This window comes from Mustelus asterias, chromosome 3 (genome assembly GCF_964213995.1).
Source record: "Mustelus asterias chromosome 3, sMusAst1.hap1.1, whole genome shotgun sequence".
In the NCBI taxonomy this organism is placed as follows: domain Eukaryota; kingdom Metazoa; phylum Chordata; class Chondrichthyes; order Carcharhiniformes; family Triakidae; genus Mustelus; species Mustelus asterias.
The window spans coordinates 149,644,390-149,667,999 of record NC_135803.1 but is presented as its reverse complement, the minus strand read 5'-3'; the positions used below and the strand labels follow the sequence as shown (position 1 = coordinate 149,667,999).

The following is a 23,610-nucleotide window of genomic DNA, read 5'->3' as shown; positions in this document are numbered from 1 at the left end:
CAAATGATGCCTCTGCTAAAGGGACCACAAAGGAACATTACAAAGCATCCACTAATCTAACCCGGCAGCCAATTCAACACTTGTGTCTATGGTTGAGTGTTAGGTTTACAAATTTACTTTTCAGTTTCAAAGAACACAAACTATGAGAACAGAGGCCCAGTAGTTTATGGATATCAGATGACATTCAATTAAACTATGGTGTACTATATAATTCTTTTGTGGTCCTAATAAAATAAACAACGCTAATGGTGCTTAAACCTAGTCTGTGCTGAGCTCACTGATCTGATAGTGGGTAGATGATGGGACACCGCAAATGAACCTCAATATCCCCAGACAAGAGAGAAGGAAATCTGGTGGAGTTCAGCTTTAGTGACTGCTTCAGTTGGAATGGGATCAACCTGGACTGTAACAGCCTTATTATCACTCACTGCGTCACGATGAAGAATAGCTGGGGAAGAATTCTTCCTGTTTTACTTCAGTGCAGTTGTTAATCGATAGGTACAGATATGAATTAAAAAGGTATAAATAAGATTCTTTATTTTAATTATTTTTGGGGTTGCGAGTGATACAGGCAAGGCAACACTTCTTGCCCTCCCATTGTTCGCCTGAAGGCATTAAGTGTCAAACATCTAGTTGTGGGACTGGAGTCCCACAGAGCCCACAGTATACTGGAATGGCAGGCCCATCCCTAAAGGTGGAAGAGTCAATTACTAGGGGGCATAGGTTAAAGATGCAAGGGGCAAGATTTAAAGAAGGTGTATGAGGCAAGTTTTTTACACAGAGGGTGGTGGGTGCCTGGAACTCGCTGCCGGGGGAGGTAGTGGAAGCAGATACGATAGTGAGTTTTAAGGGCGTCTTGACAAATACACAAATAGGATGGGAATAGAGGGATACGGTCCCCGGAAGGGTAGGCGGTTTTAGTTCAGTCGGGCAGCATGGTCAGTGCAGGCTTGGAGGGCCGAAGGGTCTGTTCCTGAGCTGTAATTTTCTTTGTTTCTTTGACATCAGGGTTCCAGTTGGAACAAAAACAGAAACTTCCGGAAAATCTCAACAGGTCTGGCAGCATCTGTGGAGAGAGAATAGAGCCAACGTTTCAAGTCTGGATGACCCTTCTTCAGACCATCATGAAGCATCAGCTCAGATGAAGGGTCATCTGGACTTGAAACGTGGGCTCTATTCTCTCTCCACAGATACTGTCAGACCTGCTGAGATTTTTCCAGCATTTTCTGTTTTTTGTTTCAGATTCCAGCATCCGCAATATTTTGCCGTATCTGTGTGGGTTTCCTCCGGATGCTCCGGTTTCCTCCCACACTCCAAAGGTGTGCGGGTTAGGTTGATTGGCCATGCTAAATTGCCCCATAGTGTCAGAGGGATTAGCAGGGTAGATACATGGCTTAAGGGGTTATGGCCTGGGGTCGGTGCAGACTCGATGGGCCAAATGGCCTCCTTCTGCACTGTGGGATTCCATGATCCTATGATGCAGTGGAGTTTAGAGACAGACTGATTTGAAATGTGGAATAAAAATAATTGTAAAGCATTTCGCTATTTGACTTTTTTACATTGTAAATCTGATTTCAGTAATGTGTTCCAAGGCTATGCTGTTTGTGTCTATCACATGGCTGACATACGGGAGGTGTTCAATGGACCTTACGCTCACAAGGAAGGACCTGATTATCAATGGATAGCGTATGAGGGCAAAGTACCTTACCCAAGACCTGGATCTGTGAGTATCCTGGCATGGGAAACCCGGTGAATGTTGTTCCGGTATCTCAACATAGTCTGATCCATTCTGCAGGGAGAAACTGGCAAATGAATCCTTAATTCTTCTATTCCAATGTAAACTTCTGTGTTCCTTATTACATAGTTAAAAAGTCTCACAACATCAGGTTAAAGTCCAACAGGTTTATTTGGAATCACAAGCTTCTGGAACGCTGCTCCTTCATCAGTGCAGCGCTCCGAAAGCTCGTGGTTCCAGATAAACCTGTTGGACTTTAACCTGATGTTGTGAGACTTCTTACTGTGCCCACCCCAGTCCAACACCGGCATCTCCACACCATGGCTACCTTATTACATAAGGGAAGGTAGTAGTGTTGTAGTATTGTCACTGGACTAGTAACCCAGAGACCAAGGGTAATGCTCTGGGGACCCGGGTTCGAATCCTGCCACGGCAGATGGTGAAATTTGAATTTAATAAAAATCTGAAATTAAAAGTCTAATGATGACCATGAAACCATTGTTGATTCACTGAAAACCCATCTGATTCACTAACGACCTTTAGGGAAGGAAATCTGCTGTCCTTACCTGGTTTGGCCTACATGTGAATCAGACCCACAGCAATGTGGTTGACTCTTAAATGCCTTAAGGTGTGGGCAATAAATGCTGGCCCAGGCAGCAACACTCACATCTCATGAATGAATTAGAAAAAGCATTGGTTTTAATCTTATTATTCACCTTTTTAATCTCTGCACACGCCTCTGTATACTTCCCACTGCCTCAGGAAAAGCAGTCAGCATAATCAAGGACCCCACACACCCCGGACATTCTCTCTTCCACCTTCTTCCATCAGGAAAAAGATACAAAAGTCTGAGGTCACGTACCAACCGACTCAACAACAGCTTCTTTCCTGCTGCCGTCAGACTTTTGAATGGACTTACCTCGCATTAAGTTGATCTTTCTCTACACCCTAGCTATGACTGTAACACGACACTCTGCATTCTCTCCTTTCCTTCTCTATGAATGGTATGCTTCGTATAGCGTGCAAGAAACAAAACTTTTCATTGTATGTTAATATATGTGACAATAACAAATCAAATCAAAATCAAAATCCTAGGTTCCTAACATGCCCTCACCATTCTTGGACCAAGTGGATAGGCAGGTGACTGGTTGGAGCTAATTTTTGACTTATTGATAGACTGGTGCCATACTCCTGCTGTCTGGCAGTGTGGAGTTGCTGCTTGCCAGGGGGATGCTCAGGAATAGCCCCGCTTTGATGCCCAGCTTGCTCCACGCCACTTGCTGTGTGCCAATGGGCTGTGCTGCTCCAATTCTCTCCGTTTAAATACATTGGCATCTGCCTCAACATGTCTTGGGGTTCCCGTACACAGTTTCTAAAGGTAAGGGTACAGGCACCTGGTACCGGGCACGTGTAAAACAAGAAAAGACCACGGTGCAGATCGAAAGCATTGCTTCTGATCATCCATCCCGGCCTGCATCCGTTCCTGAACGAGATATCGGTGCAAGTATTCCACATTCAGGACATATAAGTCAGGATGCATGAGTTCAAATCCGTCCACAACAGATTGGGAATTAGAATTCAGTTTTTAAAAACAACAAGAAATAAAAAATTTGTATCGTGACGATGAAGATGTTAGATTTTTGTAAAAGTCCAGCTGGCTCATTGGTGACTAAGGTAACCTTGCCTGGTCTGGTCTACATGGGACTCCAGACTCACAGCAATGTAGGTGACCCTCAGGGATGGGAAATAAGTGCTGGCCCAGCCAGCGATACCCACATCCTTTTTAAGAATGAAAAAAAGACTCCAGACTAACAACAATGTGGTTGGCTTTAAAGTTTATTTATTAGTGTCACAAGTAGGTTTACATTAGCACTGCAATGAAGTTACTGTGAAAATCCCCTAGTCGCCATACTCCAGTTCGGGTACACTGAGGGAGAATTTAGCATGAACATTGCACCTAACCAGCACGACCTTCGGACTGTGGGAGGAAATTGGAGCACCCGGAGGAAACCCACGAGGAGAATGTGCAAAATCCACACAGACAGTGACCCAAGCCGGGAATCGAACCCAGGTCCCTGGCGCTGTGAGGTAGCCATGCTAACCACTGTGCCATCGTGCCACCATGTAAACTGTCCTCTGAAATGGCCCAGCAAAGTCACTCATTGTATCAAACTGTGACAATGCAGCAGTTTAAGAAGAAGCCCCACAGTCACTTCTCGGCCTTTTGGCTAAGATCAAGAAATGGATTAAGCCCAAGATGGGCCGTAATGCCTCATCATGTCAGCTTGGATCATGTTTGTCTCCCTTGTGGGGACCATGAATTGGATCCAATTGGAATTTGAATTTGGTTTTTGGAGTAAGGAATGGAGTTGGTTCTGCCCCGTCCATTCTGAACATTGGCTTTGTAACTTTAAGAATGGCATAAACCAGTTTAAAAAAGAAGGCTCAGGGCGGCCTCCTCAAGGGTAACTCGGGACAGCCTTGCCAGTGTCCCCAACATCTCACACGTATGGCCCGCCAACTTTCGCGAGCGTGTATCTAACCCCCCTGCCACCATGATTTAATTCTACCTCATAGAAATCATAGAAATCATAGAAACCCTACAGTACAGAAAGAGGCCATTCGGCCCATCGAGTCTGCACCGACCACAATCCCACCCAGGCCCTACCCCCATATCTACCCACTACCCACCTCTGTTGGTATTCGGCAAATCAACCCTTCTTCCCCAACCCCAGAATCATACCCCGGTGACTTCCAGATTCTCTGTTAATTACTGTCCCAAATAACTCCCGATGTTCACTGGGTGGTACGGTGGCACAGTGGTTAGCACCACCGCCTCACAGCACCAGGGGCCTGGGTTCGATTTTTGGCTTGGGTCACTGTCTGTGTGAAGTCTGCACCTTTTCCCCGTGTCTGCATGGGTTTCCTCCGGGTGCTCCAGTTTCCTCCCGTAGTCTGAAAATGTGCAGGTTAAGTTGATTGGCCATGTTAAATTGATCCAAGTATCAGGGGGATTAGCAGGGTAAATATGTGGGTTTACAGGAATAGGGCCTGGGTGGGATTGAGGTCAGTGCAGACTCGATGGGCCGAATGGCCTGCAGGGATTCTATGATTCTACCTCTTCCCTGAAAGAGCAAATGAACCTCAGTTTGAAGAACTACGTGTCAATATTAGCTAGTTTAATGACTGACCCCATTGCCTAACTTCCAGGTATTGCTATTGATTCCTTTTTCTTTATTGTTCTTGTTCCCTCTCTGCAGTGTCCCAGCAAGATCACCACGCAGCCCAGCCAGCAGTACACCAGCACCAAGGATTACCCAGATGATGTCCTGCATTTTGCCCGCAGTCACCCGCTGATGTTCCAGTCAGTCTATCCCATCAATCAGCACCCCGTGCTCGTCAAGACCAGTGTCCAGTACAAGATGACGCAGATAGTGGTGGACCGGGTCGAGACCGAGGATGGGCAGTATGACGTGATGTTCATTGGGACAGGTATGCCGATGAGATCAATGCTTTCTAAACCACACGCATTGCCATGACTGCACAGTCTTTGGAATGACACGGAATTTATAGACTGCTGTTCATCCCGACAGGTTTCTGCTCCACACAAGCTTCCTCCCACCCCTCATCATCTCACTGTATCGATACATCCATCAATTCCCTTCTCCGCTCCTGTTCCCTTCTATCTTCCCCTGAAATGTATCTCTGCTTATCTCCTTGACTGTTCTTCTTCACTGTTGGCAGTGAGTTATGCACTCAAACCGCACTCTGAGGTTAGAAGAGTCTATGTGGGATTCATGTATGTAAAGACTCTCCAGTCTGGGCTGTTCAGCAAGTGCCGTCTTATTTTGTGCCTTGTCTCTATGTGAGGTGCGCGGGTGGTAGCAGTCCGTAGGTATTGCATGTGAGGGCCATGCATGTGAAGAACATGCATTTGAGGACCTTTGATATCCATGCGTGTGAGGGCCATGCGTGCGAGGGCCATGCGTGCGAGGGCCATGCGTGTGAGGGCCATGCATGTGAGGGCCATGTATGTGAGGGTCATGCATGTGAAGAACATGCATTTGAGGACCTTTGATATCCATGCGTGTGAGGGCCATGCGTGCGAGGGCCATGCGTGCGAGGGCCATGCGTGCGAGGGCCATGCGTGTGAGGGCCATGCATGTGAGGGCCATGTATGTGAGGGTCATGCATGTGAAGAACATGCATTTGAGGACCTTTGATATCCATGTGTGTGAGGGCCATCATGGGGGGAGGAGGGCTTGGATTTTCTGTCTGGAAGACTGCCCTCCAATAAATACAGTAAGAAGTTTAACAACGCCAGGTTAAAGTCCAACAGGTTTATTTGGGCTTTTGCTCCCAAATAAACCTGTTGGACTTTAACCTGGTGTTGTTAAACTTCTTACTGTGTTTACCCCAGTCCAACGCCGGCATCTCCACATCATGACTCCAATAAATAACCAGATACCCAAAAGCCCCTCAAATGTTTGAACTGAGCCGTGTATTCTTTCCAGAGATTCCCCGGTGTGATTAGTCTAAACAGGTCCTCTCCCTCCAACATTCTTTACAGAAAGCATGTGAGGGCCATGCACGTGAGGGTCATGCATGTGAAGAACATGCATTCAAGGGCCTTTGAAGTCCATGCGTGTGAGGGCCATGCGTGAAGACAGGGCGTTGCCTGTGTGGGCCTTGTGTGTAAGTGCTGTCGAGGGGAGGCTCTGCGGCCAAGCGCTATGTGTGTGAAACCAGTAACGTCATGCGTGTGCGGCGGTGACAGTTCACGCCTTTAACCGTCTCCTGTGGCTCATTGGGAGCTTCTCGGCCTGAATTTAATGTCTTCAAACCTCGCTCCAGAAGTTGACCACATCGAAGAGGCTGCCAGTCCAAACAAAGTACTGAGGGAGTACTACCCTGTCAGGAGCGCCGTCCTTCAGATGAGACACTGAGCTGCGGCCTCACCAGCCTCTTCAGGCGACAGTGAAGGATGCCAGGAAGCTTCAGGAACACTGGCCCTGTTCTCCCATGCTAACATTCCTCCCTCAATCAGTATCAGCACACACAAAAGAAAATTAACCAGTCTATTCATTGTTTGTGGGATCTTGCTGTGCACATAGTTTACCACAATTGCATGGATGGCAGTCAGTGCCATTCAAATCGTAACTCGGGTGGAGAACTTTCCGGTGCTTCTGGGGAAGGTGTTTGGTAAACGCCAATCTTTGATCAAGAAGACACAGGTCTTCAATGATCCAGTCGGGACAAGAGTTATTAAATCTATAATCAGTTAAATAAATTCAATCCCCTGTCTCATTGTTTTTGATCCGAGTCTTAGAACCATGCCTCCCCCCCTCCCCGTCCCCACCAACCCTCCCATACAAAGCTTGTTAATGAGTAAGAGAACAGGCTAACAATCTCCATCAATGAACAGTGTTGCCCCACCATGAGCCTGGTGTTGAAGACTCATTATTCATTCACCTTTGACATGAGGGGAGCTAATTTGCCCAGGGTCCAGCTGTTGTCAGCCCTTGTCATCAAACTCAAAGTATTGACAGATCACAGCGGGGGCGGGGGCTTGGATTTTCTGTCTGGAAGACTGCCCTCCAATAAATAACCAGATACCCAAAAGCCCCTCAAATGTTTTAAACTGAGCCGTGTATTCTTTCCAGAGATTCCCCGGTGTGATTAGTGTAAACAGGTCCCCTCCCTCCAACATTCTTTACAGAAAGCAGCCCAGCACTCTGGTTGTTCCCTCACTGAGTCCTCTTTGTTGAGTGTGCAGCGGAATGTCTTTTCTTGGCTCTGCAAATGTCAAAATTAACAGACCAAGGCCTTGTGATGTGATTGTGCGAGGTCAGCGCGCAAGAGGCCACAGCAGTCAACACAACAAACAACCCAGGGAACATCAGCAACACCCACTGTTCCAGATTTATCTGTTTCCTCGTTTCTTTTTAATCAATCATTTCTTTCACTCCGTCTCGCACATGTTACTCAGCAACTGCATTGAATAAGGCACTGGTTTTTCTCACACCTGCTCCGCACTCAATACGAGGTGAACAGAATCAATGCAGGCATTTTCTTAATATTTTTTCATGGGATGTGGGCATCGCCGGAAAGGCCAACGCTTGTTGCCCATCGCCCTAATTATCCTGGAACTGAGTGTCTCACTCGGCCATTTCAGACAGCAGTTAAAAGTCAACCATATTGGGGTGGACCTGGAGTCATATGTAGGCCAGGCCGGGTAAGGACAGGTAAGGGTAGCACAGTGCCTATCACTGCTGCCTCACAGCACTAGGAATCTGGGTTCAATTCCGGCTTCGGATGACTGGCTGTGTGGAGTTTGCACGTTCTCCCCGTGTCTGCATGGGTTTCCTCCCACACTCCAAAGATGTACAAGTTTGGTGGATTGGCCATGCTAAATTGACCCTTAGTGTCCAAAGATGTGCAGGTTAGGTTGATTAGCCATAGAGTCATAGAGGTTTACAGTATGGAAACAGGCCCTTCGGCCCAACTTGTCCATGCCGCCCTTTTTTTTTAAAAAACCCCTAAGCTAATCCCAATTGCCCGCATTTGGCCCATATCCCTCTATACTCATCGTACCCATATAACTATCTAAATGCTTTTTAAAAGATAAAATTGTACCCGCCTCTACTACTACCTCTGGCAGCTTGTTCCAGATACCACCCTCCGTGTGAAAAAATTGTCCCTCTGGACACTTTGGTATCTCCTCTCTCACCTTAAACCTATGCCCTCTAGTTTTAGACTCCCCTACCTTTGGGAAAAGATGTTGACTATCTACCTTGTCTATGCCCCTCATTATTTTATAGACCTCTATAAGGTCACCCGTCAGCCTCCTACGCTCCAGAGAAAAAAGTCCCAGTCTTTTCAGCCTCTTCTTATAACTCAATCCATCAATCCCCGGTAGCATCCTGGTAAATCTTTTCTGCACTCTTTCTAGTTTAGTAATATCCTTTCTATAATAGGGTGACCAGAATTGCACACAGTATTCCAAGTGTGGCCTTACCAATGTCTTGTACAACTTCAACAAGACGTCCCAACTCCTGTATTCAATGTTCTGACCGATGAAACCAAGCATGCTGAATGCCTTCTTCACCACTCTGTCCACCTGTGACTTCACTTTCAAGGAGCTATGAACATGTACCTTTAGATCTCTTTGTTCTGCAGCCATGCTAAACTGCCCCTTATTGTCCTAAGATGTACCGGTTAGGTGGATTGGCACGCTAAATTGCCTCTTAGTGTACGAAGATGTGCAGGTTAGGTGGATTGGCCACGCTAAATGACCCCCTAGTATCTAAAGATGTGCAGGTTTGGAGGATTGGCCATGCTAAATTGCCCCTTAGTGTCCAAAGATATACAGGTTAGGTTGATTAGCCATGGGGAGGGTGGTCAGTGCAGACTTGTCAGGCCGAATGACCTCTTTCTGTACTGTAGGGTTTTTATGGTTGCTATGGACAGCAGATTTCCTTCCCTCTAAAGCTTTTACAACAATAGTTTCATGGTCAATATTGTTGAGGCTCGCTTTCCAATTCCAGATTGTATTCAATAGATTTAAATTCCACTGGGTGCCATGGTGGGATTTGAACCCCTGTCTCCAGTGCATTAGTCTGGACCTCTGGAATATAGTCCATTGACATTACCATTACCCCATCATCTTCTGTACACTTAGCAAGCTTGAGGCCTAGTTTAGCATGGGACATCTATCCTGAGGAGCTGAGGTAGGATGGATCGAACACCCTCTTCACCTGTAGGTTGAGTGTAAATTAGGAGCTCTCTCTGTTTGGCTTGCCAGTACCTCATGGCATGACCACTTCATACAATAAATACGCTGGCCGGGCATTTGACATCAATACCCTGCAGATATTGTCTGGAAGAGAGAGGAAGTTGTGGCTGCGGGAAGAGAGAAGGAACTTTCATTTAAATAGCACCTTTTCCTGATCACAGCACATCCCACAGTGCTTTGCTGCCAATGAAGTGGTGGTAAGGCAGGAAACAGGGCAGCCAGTTTGTGCACAGCAGGATCCCACAAACAGCAATATGATAACGAGCTGGTAATTTGTTATCTAAATGATGTTGATTGAAGGATAAATATTGGCCAGGACACCAAAGATACCCCCCACCCCCACACACGTGCGCACACACATGCGCATACACACGCATGCACACACACACAGACACAACATACGCATGCACACACGCAGACTCATACACGCACACAGACAGACACTCACACAGACAGACACATACAGACACAACACACGCACGCACACACAGACTCATACACGCACACAGACAGACACTCACACAGACAGACACATACAGACACAACACACGCACGCACTCACACAGACAGACACATACAGACACAACACACGCACGCACACACACACTCATACACGCACACAGACAGACAAACACACACACACACGCACACACATGCACGCATACACACACACTTGCACACACACGCACACACACGCATACTCTTTGAGATAGTGACATGAGATCTTATCCATCCACTGGGACAGTGAAAATCAGGGAGAGCAGAATTAGACTCATGATAAGAGGAAATCCACAAAATATCGACACGGAGGAGGAGGGGGTGGAGGGTGAAAATGTTGAAGATATTTTTTAAAAATTCCTTGTTTCTTCCCGATTAAATTGACTGAAGCGGAATTTTAAGAGCAGCTGCTGTTTTCTTCCCCGGCAGATTCTGGGGTGGTGCTGAAAACAATCGCCCTGAGGAAGGGGAATGCAGTGCAGAGTGAGGAAGTCATTCTGGAAGAGCTCCAGGTCTTTAAGGTATTCATTGTGTCCCATTGCAACATCTAGACATAACCTGACAAGAAGAGATTATCTCCTAATATTCTCCCAAGAGACTATCCTGTTTTGTTACACATCGCATGACGGATCCATTCTCAATGGTTACTCTGCGGCTATGACAAACCCCTCTCCATGAGATTAGCCCTGACATGGTTGTACCTTCTTCCAGGCCAAATTAAGGCTGAACATACCTTATGTTGGGGCAGCACGGTGGCACAGCGGTTAGCTCTGCTGCCTCACAGTGCCAGGGACCCGGGTTCGATTCCCGGCTTGGGTCGCTGTCTGTGTGGAGTTTGCATGTTCTCCCCGTGTTTGCGTGGGTTTCCTCCGGGTGCTCCGGTTTCCTCCCACAATCCAAAGATGTGCAGGTTAGGTGGATTGGCCAAGCTAAACTGCACTTTAGTGTCCCAAAATGTGTCGCAGGGTAAATATGTGGGATTACGGGAATTGGGGCTAGGGTGGGATGCTCTGTCAGAGAGTTGGTGTAGACTCAATGGGCTGAATGGTCTCCTTCTGCACTGTAGGGTTTGTGTGATATGTTGAGGAACAAAGAACAAAGAAAATTACTGCACAGGAACAGGCCCTTCGGCCCTCCAAGCCTGCATTGACCATGCTGCCCGACTGAATTAAAACTCCCTATTCTAGAGGGACCATATCCCTCTATTCCCATCCTATTCATGTATTTGCCAAGACGTCCCTTAAAAGTCAGGGGCGTCTGGAGTCAGGGTCTACCCTCAGGCACTCGATCCTCTGACTGAGTTTCCAACAGCAGATAAGCCCTTAAAACAGACAAACGTCCCTGATTTGCTTTGGTATGGGGCTATGGGATTTGTTACATGAATCAGAGAGAGCAGAGTGGGGCCTCGATTTATAGTTTACTCAGACAGACTGCACCTCTGGGAATGCAGCACTCCCACAACAGTGCAGTGGAGTGGCAGCCTGGATTCTGTGCTCTAAGCCTGGAGTGGGATTCGAACCCACAATCTTCTTTCTTAGAGGCAATAGTGTTCCCCACTAGGCCAAGACTGTCATTATCAACCAAAATCAGAATCATTCTCCAGGAAGTAGAGATACGTATGTAGAAAAACTGGGATGAGAATTGTCCAATAATGATTTCTATTTTCATGTTGCCAGATTCCGAATCCCATCACGTCAATGGAGATCTCTGTGAAACGAGTAAGGAACTCCATTCTCTGACACATCTTTCAGTTGGTGTTGAACTCTTGTGTTATTCTCGGTCTAACATTCCTCCTGTCTGCTCTGATACCTTGCAGCAACAGCTGTATGTTGGCTCGAGAGTGGGGGTGGCCCAGGTGAAGCTCCATCAGTGCGAGACCTATGGCAATGCTTGTGCCGAGTGTTGCCTCGCCAGAGACCCCTACTGCGCTTGGGATGGAAGCTCCTGTACCAGATACCAGCCCACCGCTAAAAGGTGACATGTCTGCCGCACGCTCTCAGCTAATGTCCTTTCACTGCCTTCCAGATAGTGTCGAGATATTTGGGTGCTGGGGTCGGTTGGTATATATTAGCCTGTTGTTGGGTGAACTAGTGAATAAATCTGTGTCTGTGTTCACATGTGGTTAAGATTTTGAATCTGCTGGAGTGCAAGGTAGTGAGGAGTGTGTGGTGAACGCACTAACTGCATTAACATCTTCATGGCTTGGATAGTGAGTTAATGTACACTTGGGGCTTGACCATTATATGTGTTTTTCACAATGTGTGTGTGTTTGCATATGTGTGTTTTTGCATCTGTTTGCGTGTGTTTGTGCATCCATGTGTGTTTGCATGTGGGTTATGTGTGTATTTGTGTGTGTAGGTTTCTTTTCATTGTGTGTGTGTAGGTTTCTTTTCATGTGTGTGTTTGTGTGTACGTGTGTGTGTGTGTTTGTGTGTACGTGTGTGTGTTTGTGTGTACGTGTGTGTGTGTGTGTAGTGTGGGGTATGTGTGTAGTGTGGGTTATGTGTGTGTTTGTGTGTGTAGGTTTGTTTTCATGTGTGTGTGTGTTTATGTGTACATGTGTGTATGTAGTGTGGGGTGTGTGTGTGTGTGTGTAGGGTGGGTTATTTGTGTATGTGTGTGTGTGTAGGCTGGGGTATGTGTGTGTATGTAAGGTGGGTTATGTGTGTGTGTTGTGTGTACATATGTGTGCGTGTGTAGTGTGGGTTATGTATGTATTTGCAAGTACAATGTTCGCTCTTGTTACTGTGTTGGTTTGTGAATTGTGAGGATGTTTGTACAATTCTGTTTCCCCTTTGAGTGCTTTACCATCACGTCCACATTAAAACAATTTTAGATCAGTGAACCTGTGACCTCTGATTTTGAAAACTGAATGACAGTCTGCAGGGATGGAGCACACAATCCCCCAGCAGCTTCAACAAGATATAAACTCTCTCTTTCCCCATGTTTTCCTGGGACCTGTTCCCCTAACTCTAACCCTAACCATGCCCCGTATGCCAGCCTAGAGTGCCAGTGGGCAGCTTGACTACAGGCACTGTCCTCAACCTGATGTTCACGGGCACGAGTTGCTGGTGAGTCGGCAGAAGTGGGAACTCTGGAGGGTCACCCTCTCCTGTACTTGGACAGTGGAGCCATTTGCATCTTGCACATGGCTGCCTTGGGATAGGTCAATTCAATTCCTCCCGACTAGGGGCTAACGTATATGTGGCTGGAGAGGGGTTAAAATCAAATGTTGGCAAAGCTGTTAAAATGGAGGGGGTGAATAATCCACTTGATTCCTGAGCCATTGTGATTTAAAATTGTGAAGGTGGGTGAGTGAATCCCAAGCCCGTGCTAGTCCCTGATAACTGGCTGATGGTCAGTCCACTGACATGGCCGTGTATTTAGAACTTTTCTATTTTAAGACCGAGAGAAGCAAGAGTCTTCTTCGTAGCCCCACAAGGAGAATACGGAGCCCCCCCCCTCCTCTCCAGAATGCCTCGCCAGCCGAAAAACCCCCATTCTCACTACACCCTCCTTCATCCCCTCCTACCCCGACCCCCCCCCCCCCCCCCCCCCCCCACTGCACCTCCGGTTATCCAACAGGCTCATGTGGTTGGCATGTTAACGAGGCTTGTCCATTCTAATTGGCTGGGTCATGTGCTGGCCACTCCCAAGATAGGCCGAGCACTCGCTAAGCGGCCCTCTCCCCCACCCCTCAGAATTGTTGCCTGTGCCCTTTCCAACCCATGTGGTTCAGGAGTGGGCACACAATGTGAATCCCTACAGTACAGAAGGAGGCCAGTTGGCCCATCAAATCTGTACTCACCCAATGAACCATTGGGGGGGGGGGGGGGCGACTCGGACGTAACCCAAGAGCCTTTCACTTACTCCATTGACAGTGTTAGCAGAATACTAAGAGTGAGAAAGGTTTTATTTATTCATTCGTGGGACATGGGCGTCGCTGGCTGGCCAGCATTTATTGCCCATCGTCGGTTGCCCGAGGGCAGCTGAGAGCCAACCACATTGGTGTGGCTCTGGAGTCACATGTCGGCCAGACCGGATAAGGACGGCAGATTTCCTTCCCTGAAGGACATTAGTGAACCAGATGGGTTTTTCCTGACAATCGACAATGGTTTCATGGTCATCAGTAGATTCTTAATTCCAGATATTCTTTATTGAATTCAAATTCCACCATCTGCTGTGGCGGGATTCGAATTCAATAAAGAATATCTGGAATTGCCTGGTGGTATTATTGCTGCCACAGCCATCACTGAGGTGGTATCATTAGGATATGGAGGCCTAGAATCCCTACAATGCAGCAGAAGGCCATTTAGCCCATTGAGTCTGCATCAACTCTCTGACAGAGTATCTTCCCCAGGCCCACCACCCCACTGTATCCCCATAACCCCATGCACATACCATGGCTAATCCCCCTAACCTACACACCGTTGGATCCTAAGGGACAATTTACCATGGCCAATCCACCTAACCTACACAGTTTTGGATACTAAGGGGCAATTTAGCATGGCCGCTCCACCTAACCCACACATCTTTGGACTGTGGGAGGAAACCGGAGCACCCGAAGGAAACCCACGCAGACATGGGGAGAATGTGCAAACTCCACACAGTTACCCAAAACTGAAATTGAACCCAGGTCCCTGGCGCTGTGAGGTAGCAATGCTAACCACTGTGCCACCGTGCCGCCTGTATTGACGATCTGATTGTTTAGGTAAGATTGCATTGAAGGGCTTCACATTCACTTCACCACCTCACTTAAGGCTCCTCTCTTTGTTTAGACGATTCCGAAGACAGGACATTTGGAACGGTAACCCCATTCATCAGTGTCTGGACCAGAGTTCGATCGGTAAGGAACTGCCACCACTTTCTCCCTTCCAGCTGTATCTACTGGGATCCTTTAAATACATCAAGGTGATCTTTCCGTGGCCAGGTTAATGGGCAATCGCTGGGATGTGATCTGATTTATTATTGTCACATGTATCAGTCCACATTCTATACTGATAAAGCATACCGTTCATAGAGAAGGAAAGGAAGGTTGCAGAATGTAGTGTTGCAGTTACAGATAGGGTGAAGTGAAAGATCAGCTTAATATATGATATGTCCACTCAAAGTCTGACGGCAGCAGGGAAGAAACTGTCCTTGAGTGTTGGTACATGTTTGTATCTTTTTCCCGGCGGAAGAAGATGGAAGAGAGAAAGTCCGGGGTGTGTGGGGTCCTTAATTATGCTGGCGGCTTTTCCAGGGCAGTGGGAAGTGTAGACAGAGTCAATGGATAGGAGGCTGGTTTGTGTGATGGACTGGGCTTCGTTCACGACCCTTTGTAGTTCCTTGCAGTCTTGGGCAGAGCAGGAGCCATACCAAGCTGTGATACAACCAGAAAGGATGTTTTCTATGGTGCATCTGTAAAAGTTAGTGAAAGTCGTAGGGGACATGCCAAATTTCCATAGCCTCCTGAGAAAGTTGAGGTGTTGGTGGGCTTTCTTAATTATAGCGTCGGTGTGGAGTTACCAGGACAGGTTGTTGGTGATCTGAACACCTAGAAACTTGAAGCTTTTGACCATTTGCACTGATGTAGACAGGGGAACAGTCCTTATAATTAGTGGGGAGACAGAAAGCGAGATGCTGTTCGTGTGACAGTGAGGGGAGTGGTGTAAATTTACTAACAGGTTTAGAGATCTGCAGCTCCCCTTGTCTGCCGCGTCTTTTCATGCCTTCAATTTGCTGCTGATTTGTCCATTAGTAGTGGTGTGTGAGCCATTCCTTTTTTGCAGCAGGTTGGGCCCCATTAAATTCAAAGACGATTCTGTCATAGAATCATAGAAACCCTACAGTGCAGAAAGAGGCCATCTGGCCCATCGAGTCTGCACCGACCACAATCCCACCCAGGCCCTACCCCCATTTCCCCCACACTCACCCGCCAATCCCTCTAACCTACGCATCTCAGGACACTAAGGGACGATTTTTTAGCATGGCCAATCAACCTAACCCGCACATCTTTGGACTGTGGGAGGAAACCGGAGCACCCGGAGGAAACCCATGCAGTCACGAGGAGAATGTGCAAACTCCACACAGACAGTGACCCAAGCTGGGAATCGAACCCAGGTCCCTGGAGCTGTGAAGCAGCAGTGCTAACCACTGTGCTACCGTGCCGCCCATGTCATCTGACAGCTTAAGGATTTTTGTTCTCCTTTCTCTTTGCATGCTCACCAGGTGGGGGGACTTTTTGTTAGCACTGCTGCCCCACAGTGCCAGGGACCCGGGTTCGATTCCCGGCTCGGGTCACTGTCTGTGTGGAGTTTGCACGTTCTCCCCGTGGCTGCGTGGGTTTCCTCCGGGTGCTCCGGTTTCCTCCCAGAGTCCAAAGATGCGCGGGTTAGGTTGATTGGCCATGCTAAATTCTCCCTCAGTGTACCCAAACAGGCGCTGGAGTCTGGCGACTAGAGGATTTTCACAGTAACTTCAATGCAATGTTAATGTAAGCCTATTTGTGACACAAATAAATAAACTTGAAAAAGGAATGGAACCTTTTCTCGTTTCCCGCACTTGTGTCAGAATCAGGCACTCCCGGAGAGGATGTGGAGCAGTTTGATGCACAATTCTCCTCCCCACGCTCCCCCGCTGCCTCACAGCAGCCGCCATTGGCCAGCAGCGGAATCTTCTGGTCCTAGCGCTGTCAACAGGGCATCCTGCTGTTTGCATCTCTGCTGCCGAGGGAACACCTGGTGGGGGAGGTTTTCATGCCACTGGAAGATCCCACTGGCATGAATAGCTGGAAAATTCCGGCCATCATATTGAGTGCCCCTGTCCCCAAACCCACCTCCAGCCCCTCACACTTGGCCTCAAAACTCGTCCTAGGGGTTTGCAACCACTTCAGTAGGGAGACAATCTCCATTTTTAAAATTCATTCATGGGACTTGGACGTTGCTGGCTGGCCAGCATTTATTGCCCATCCCTAGTTGCCCTTGAAACTGAGTGGCTTGCTAGGCCATTCCAGTGGGCAGTTGTGAGTCAACCACATTGCTGTGGCTCTGGAGTCACATGTAGGCCAGACCGGGTAAGGACGGCAGATTTCCTTCCCTAATGGACATTAGTGAACCAGATGGGTTTTTCCGACAACCGACAATGGTTTCATGGTCATCGGTAGATTCTTAATTCCAGATATTTTCTTTTTATTGAATTCAAATTCCACCATCTGCCATGGCGGGATTCGAACCCAGGTCCCCAGAACATTTCCTACATGAAACCATCCTGAGACTTGCGCGAGGGTCACCGAGAGTCCAGGATGGTTTTGTGCTCTGGGCTGATTCCTGGGTCGTGATCTTCAAGACTCATTTCTCGAACAGAGAATTTTTCCAGGCCATAATCTGGGCTACACTTTAACTCGAGGCTGGAGTTGGCTAACATTCCAGGTTTTTTTTTTGAAAAGAGAAGTTTTAATATGTTGATAAAGATTTTCCTTTTTCTGTGCCTGCTGTTTACCGAGCTGTCATGCCTTTTTATAGAAGGTTCGTGTCAGTAAAGCAGCTGGGCCTGTGAGCCAGGCTCAAGTGGCGAGTTCCAGATCTGCACTGTTTTGTCAGGTGCTCCCTCACAGAGGGAGCAGGAACGTTGTGAAGGGACAAAACAACACATGGGGCAGTTGGTTGCTAAGTAGCATCAGCAAAGGTCTGATAAATGATCATTTTCCCAGTCTTTCCAGCACGGAATGGTGCACAGACCAGAAGGATGGGAAAGTGAATGAATACGACCTTTTTCAAGTTGGGTCCTTTCTCAGACCTCCCAGTCTCTCCCTCCCGCCCCTCCCCTGCCCTGGACCCCCTCTCACAGTTGTCCAGTTTTTACCACTGAGCTATCAAAAAGCAAAAACAAGTACTTGATCTTTTTCTCAAAAGCACCCTCATCACAATCCCAAATGTGTACTTTTGCGTTTAAAAAAATCTCCAGAACATAATACTTTCGAGGTAATGGTCCTCCCTCAAAGGGCCCAAACCCTTTCTGGCACTGTGCCAAGTTGTGCCCAGGTGTTGGTCTGTTCGGTGGTCAGAGCTAACAGACGCCCACCGTGATGCAGTCTCTGCTCTTTACCAGTTAGCCTGTCGGCTGCAGTTTCCATGGCAGCCTGGTGGTTGCTTCGCCAGTCTCTCAACCAGTGTCAGGTCGAAGGTTGAAGGAACTGCAGCTCTGAACCTGATGGACAGCACGGTGGCACAGTGGCTAGCACTGCTGCCTCACAGCGCCAAGGACCCAGGTTTAATTCCAGTCTCGGGTGACTGTCTGTGTGGAGTCTGCATGTTCTCCCCGTGTCTGCATGGGTTTCCTCCGGGTGCTCCGGTTTCCTCCCACACTCCAAAGATGGATTGACCTTGGTAAATGTGCGGGGTTACGGGGATAAGGCCTGGGTGGGATTGTTGTTGGTGCAGACCTGATGGGCCGAATGGCCGCCTTCTGCATTGGTTAAAGGCAGTCTTTTTGTTCAAAGTCTTGGGGATCTTCTTTCCTCTCTCTGTCACCTGTCTTTGTGGAGTCTGCACATTCTCCCCGTGTCTGCGTGGGTTTCCTCCACTGTCTTCCCTGCTACCATCAGACTTTAGAATGGACCTACCTCGCATTAAGTTGATCTTTCTCTACACCCTAGCTATGACTGTAACACTATATTCTGTACCCTCTCCTTTCCTTCTCTATGAAAGATATGCTTTGTCTGTACAGCACGCAAGAAACAATACTTTTTACTGTATTCCAATACATGTGACAATAATAAATCAAATCAAAACCTCCCAAAATATTTTGTTCCTGTTATTGGAGAAGCTGAGCAAGGGGAAGCGGGACAGTGGTCCACCCTCATTATAATCCACCGTGATTGACCATTTCACAGCATCGTTACGGTGCAAAATGAGGCCATTAGGCCCATCGCGCCTATACCGACCCTCCAAATGAGCAATTCACTTAGCGCCATTCCCCTGCCTTTTCCCCGTCCCCCTCCACATTGTAATCATCCAATGTCCTCCTGAATGCCTCAATTGAACCTGTCTCCACCGCACCTCCAGGCAGTGCGTTCCAGACCCAAACCACTCGCTCTGTTAAAAAGCTCTTTCTCACATCGTATTTGCTTCTTTTGCAAATCACTTTAAATCTGTGCCTTCTCATCTTGACCCTTTTACGAGAGGGAACAGTTTCTCTCGGTCTACTCTGTCCAGTCCCCCCTCATGATTTTGAACATCTCTATCAAATCTTCTCTTAGCCTTCTGCTCTCCAAGGAGAACAGTCCCAATCTCTCCAATCTATCCTCACAACTGAAGTTTCTCATCCCTGGAACCATTCTTGTAAACCTCTTCTTGCGCTCTCTCCAATGTGTTCACATCCTTCCTATCATGTGACGCCCAGAACTGTCCACAATATTCCAGCTGTTGGTTCTGTGTTTGACTAGAATGTATTATATAAAGCCAACAAATAGTCCTGCTCTGAATAGAAAAATGTCAATATTAATGAACGGTATTAGTGAACACCAATAAGACACAAGGACTCAAACTAAATTGCCAATATATTAAAAATAACTGAAATAAAAATTAAAAATAATTGAGAAAACAACTAAACAGATGAGAATTATTTTATACAGCCAGTATTTATTATCCGGACGACACTGCCTGATAGACTGATGGGTGCAGGTTCAATTAGTGACTCCCATCCAGTGACTCTGTCTACACTTCCACTGCCTCTCAAAAGCAGCCAGCAGAAGCAAGGATCCCACGCACCAGGGACCCCATACTCTCTTCTACCTTCTTCCGCTGGGAAAAAGATACAACATTTAAGGAAAAACTTTTTTACCCAGAGGGTGGTGACGGTCTGGAATGCGCTGCCTGGGAGGTTGATGGAGGCGGGTTGCCTCACATCCTTTAAAAAGTACCTGGATGAGTACTTGGCACGTCATAACATTCAAGGCTATGGGCCAAGTGCTGGCAAGTGGGATTAGGTGGGCAGGTCAGGGCATTTTATGCGTCAGTGCAGACTCGATGGGCCAAAGGGCCTCTTCTGCACTGTAATATTCTGCGAAAAGTCTGAGATCTCGTCCAAACAGACTCAAGAACAGCTTCTTCCCTGCTGCCATCAGATCTTTGAATGGACCTACCATATATTAAGTTGATCTTTCTCCACATCCTTGCTATGCCTGTAACACTATATTCTGCACCCTCTCTTTTCCTTCTCCCCTATGTACTTTATGAACGGTATGCTTTGTCTGTATAGTGCGCAAGAAACAATACTTTTCACTGTATACTAGTACATATGACAATAATAAATCAAATCAAAAGGGAATTGGAAAGGAGAAAATACCAGGGCGATATGGAGAACGTGCGGGGGAGTGGGATTGTACAGCTTTCGAAGAGCTGACATCGACACAATGGGCCGAATAGCCTCCATCTGTGCTGTCGGATTCTGTGATGGGTTCTGATGAACCCAACACAATTATTTTTGAGATCTGATCCTCTTGACCAGAACACAATCCCAATAATCTACAATCGCTTTTAAAAATGTCTTTTGAAACAGTGGAAGAGTTTGAGAGTGCAGAGGAGAGAGTGGTCTATGGGACGGAACACAACAGCACCTTTCTGGAATGCATTCCAAAATCACTTCAGGCCACCGTCAAATGGTTCATACAGCGAGCTGTGAACGATGTGAAAGATGAGGTGAGTGAAAAACATTTTCCCCACATGCCCTTGCTTTATCTTGCGGGCGATGGCCCTTTTAATGAGTATGAGGCGGGACAAAAGACTGCCTCCAGGACGAAGGCCTGCCTAATAGAGCTCCCAGCCAATCGGAGACCAGCAGCTGTGTGCCATCCCAGCATCAGTGGTCAGTGCTGGTGTTGCAGGAGCCCTGGGAGGTTAAAGAACGATGTGGAGATGCCGGCGTTGGACTGGGGTAAACACAGTAAGAAGTTTAACAACACCAGGTTAAAGTCCAACAGGTTTATTTGGTAGCAAAAGCCAGTGTGGCTTTTGCTACCAAAAAAACCTGTTGGACTTTAACCTGGTGTTGTTAAACTTCTTACTGGGTTAAAGAACCATCAGTATGTCCAGACGCAGTGAAGGCTGGGATCTGGTTGGTGGGTTTTGACTGACCAGCAGACCGCAAGGTTAAAGCTGCCAGATTACACAGTGATTACAGGCTTCTCCAGCCACCTGTTAGATCAAAGTGGTGGTGGAATAAGGCCTTTTATTGGGGATTAATTGCCCAGTTAAAAGCCTCAGTCATAGAATCCTACAGTGCAGAAGGAGGCCATTCGATCCATTGGGTCTGCACTGGCTCTCTGACAGAGCATCTTGCCCAGATCTTATCCCCATCACCCCAAGTATTTACCCCGCTAACCACCCCCCTCCCACCACACACACACACATCTTTCAACACTAAGGGAGAATTTAGCACCTAACCAGCACATCTTTAGACTGTGGGAGGAAACTGAAGCACCCGGAGGAAACCCACGCAGATACGGGGAGAACGTGCAGACTCCGCACAGACAGTGACCCAAGCCGGGAATTGAACCCAGGTCCCTTGGCGCTGTGAGGCAGCAGTGCGAACCATTGTACTACCCAATGCCTCCAAAAAAGAAAATTTTGAATAATTTCTCCACCCAATGCCTTCCACTATTGCCCATAAAATCATGGCAGGGGCAGCGGGTGTGCCACCCTTACCGTGGCACCCTAACTTAAGGGACTCCACCAACCTGTCTTTCCACCCCCAGGTAGCCTGTCAAATTCAGCCTTCCGACAGGGGACGAGCTCTGGAATTCCTTTCCTCACCACCCTATACCTGTCTACCTCTCTCACCTCCTTTAAAAACCTTCCCTAAAGCCTCGCTCTTTGGCTAAGCTTTTGACCGCGGGTCACCTCACGTAGCTTGGTGTCATATTCCCTCCAATGCCATTGGGCCATTTTGTTATGTTAAAGTTGACTCACCAATTTGGATGTTCACAGGTGAAAACAGACGACAGGATCATCAAGACTGAACACGGCCTGTTATTCAGAAAGATTTACCGGATGGACGAGGGGACGTATTACTGCAAAACCATGGAGCACGGCTTCACGCAGACTGCCACCAAGATCTCGCTGGAGGTGATCGAGAGCGAGCAGCTGGACGAGATCTTCAACCGCGACGACGAGGAACGCACCAACCGGCCCTGCGTGACCCCGCCGCGCCGGCTGCACGGACAGAAGCCTTGGTTCAAGGACATCATGCAGCTGATCGGCTACTCCAACCTGCACCGCGTGGAGGAGTACTGCGAGCGCGTCTGGTGCAACGAGAAGCAGCGCAAGAAGCGCAGGATGATGCTGAGCAAGTGGAAGTTCATGTCGGAAGGGGGCCGGAGGGGAAAGAGCAAGCCACGCAACAGGACGCCCAGGCAGGTCACCGACACATCGGGCCGGTGACTCACACCTCGCCTGCACTGTAAATAAGGACCAAGCTCGAGAGACCAAAGCGACTGGAAGCGTTCCCAGAGTGAAGCCACTTTTCAAAAATGGACACATCTCGACTGATCGTCATCCACTTTGGGAGCGAGGGTGACCAGGGTCAGAAAAACCGAACTAAAGACCCCCCCAAAAGTTTCTTTTTTTTTTGCATCTCCAAGCCCAATGTAAACCCGAATCAATTCTTCTTCAATTCCATATACTTTTTTGAGTTTACTGCGCCGTACTCTTGACCTTGCTGATGGGAGTAAATGAAAGTAATCATGTTCAATTGCGTCTTTTTATAAATGTTATTTAATTACTCGTTGGGATCACTGGGTGGTCAGTGTGAAGGGGGGGGCAAAGGAATCTGAGCAAATGTTTGAGCACAAAACGTGAGGAAAAAGAGCAAGGCACGGCTACCATTAGATCAATGTTGCCCGACTTATTCAACTGCAGATGTCGGCACAATGGTTAGCACTGCTGCCTCACAGCGCCAGGGACCCGGGTTCAATTCTCGGCTTGGGTCACTGACTGTGCGGGGAGTCTACATGTTTTCCCCGTGTCTGCGTGGGTTTCCTCCGGGTGCTCCGGTTTCCTCCCACACTCCAAAGATGTGCAGGTTAGGTGGATTGGCCATGCTAAATTGCCTCTTAGTGTCAGGGGGACTAGCTAGGGTACATATGTGGGGCTAAGGGGTTAGGGGCTGGGTGGGATTGTGGTCGGTTCAGACTCGATGGGCCAAATGGCCTCCCTCTGCTCGGAAGGGATTCTATGATTCTATTTCGTTCTCAGTCTATAACAGGGCCGGATACATGATATCTTCAGTCAGAGTTGTGGGGTTGACTCTGTGGTCATCTATCCAAGTGTGCGTAATACTGTGTGAGGCAAAGCAGACGTCCTAATGTACTGTGGCAAGATTCAATTCTTTATAATTGTCCCTACATTACAATGCCCGATGTGCAAATTGTGAGCAGGACATTCTGAGAGGGATTCTCATATCGTGAGGTTTTTTAGTGGCTAACATTTAGATATGTTACAAGGAACAAAGAACAAAGAAAATTACAGCACAGGAACAGGCCCTTCGGCCCACCAAGCCTGCACCGACCATGCTACCCGACTGAACTAAAACCCCCTACCCTTCC

The 23,610-nt window shown here is 47.8% G+C and overlaps 1 protein-coding gene across 1 annotated transcript in view; it reads left to right on the top strand.

Annotated features, from left to right (window-relative positions):
• sema3bl (sema domain, immunoglobulin domain (Ig), short basic domain, secreted, (semaphorin) 3bl) overlaps window positions 1–22,755 on the top strand; it is a 166,643-nt gene extending 143,888 nt beyond the window's left edge. Inside the window, exons 10-17 of the mRNA XM_078203399.1 lie at window positions 1,579–1,723; window positions 4,996–5,227; window positions 10,458–10,549; window positions 11,705–11,746; window positions 11,845–12,002; window positions 14,807–14,874; window positions 20,568–20,707; window positions 21,995–22,755. Coding sequence (XP_078059525.1) covers window positions 1,579–1,723; window positions 4,996–5,227; window positions 10,458–10,549; window positions 11,705–11,746; window positions 11,845–12,002; window positions 14,807–14,874; window positions 20,568–20,707; window positions 21,995–22,447 — 1,330 coding nt within the window. The 3' untranslated portion in view covers window positions 22,448–22,755. The remainder of the gene's footprint in view (window positions 1–1,578; window positions 1,724–4,995; window positions 5,228–10,457; window positions 10,550–11,704; window positions 11,747–11,844; window positions 12,003–14,806; window positions 14,875–20,567; window positions 20,708–21,994) is intronic.
• The last annotated feature ends 855 nt before the right edge of the window (window positions 22,756–23,610 follow it).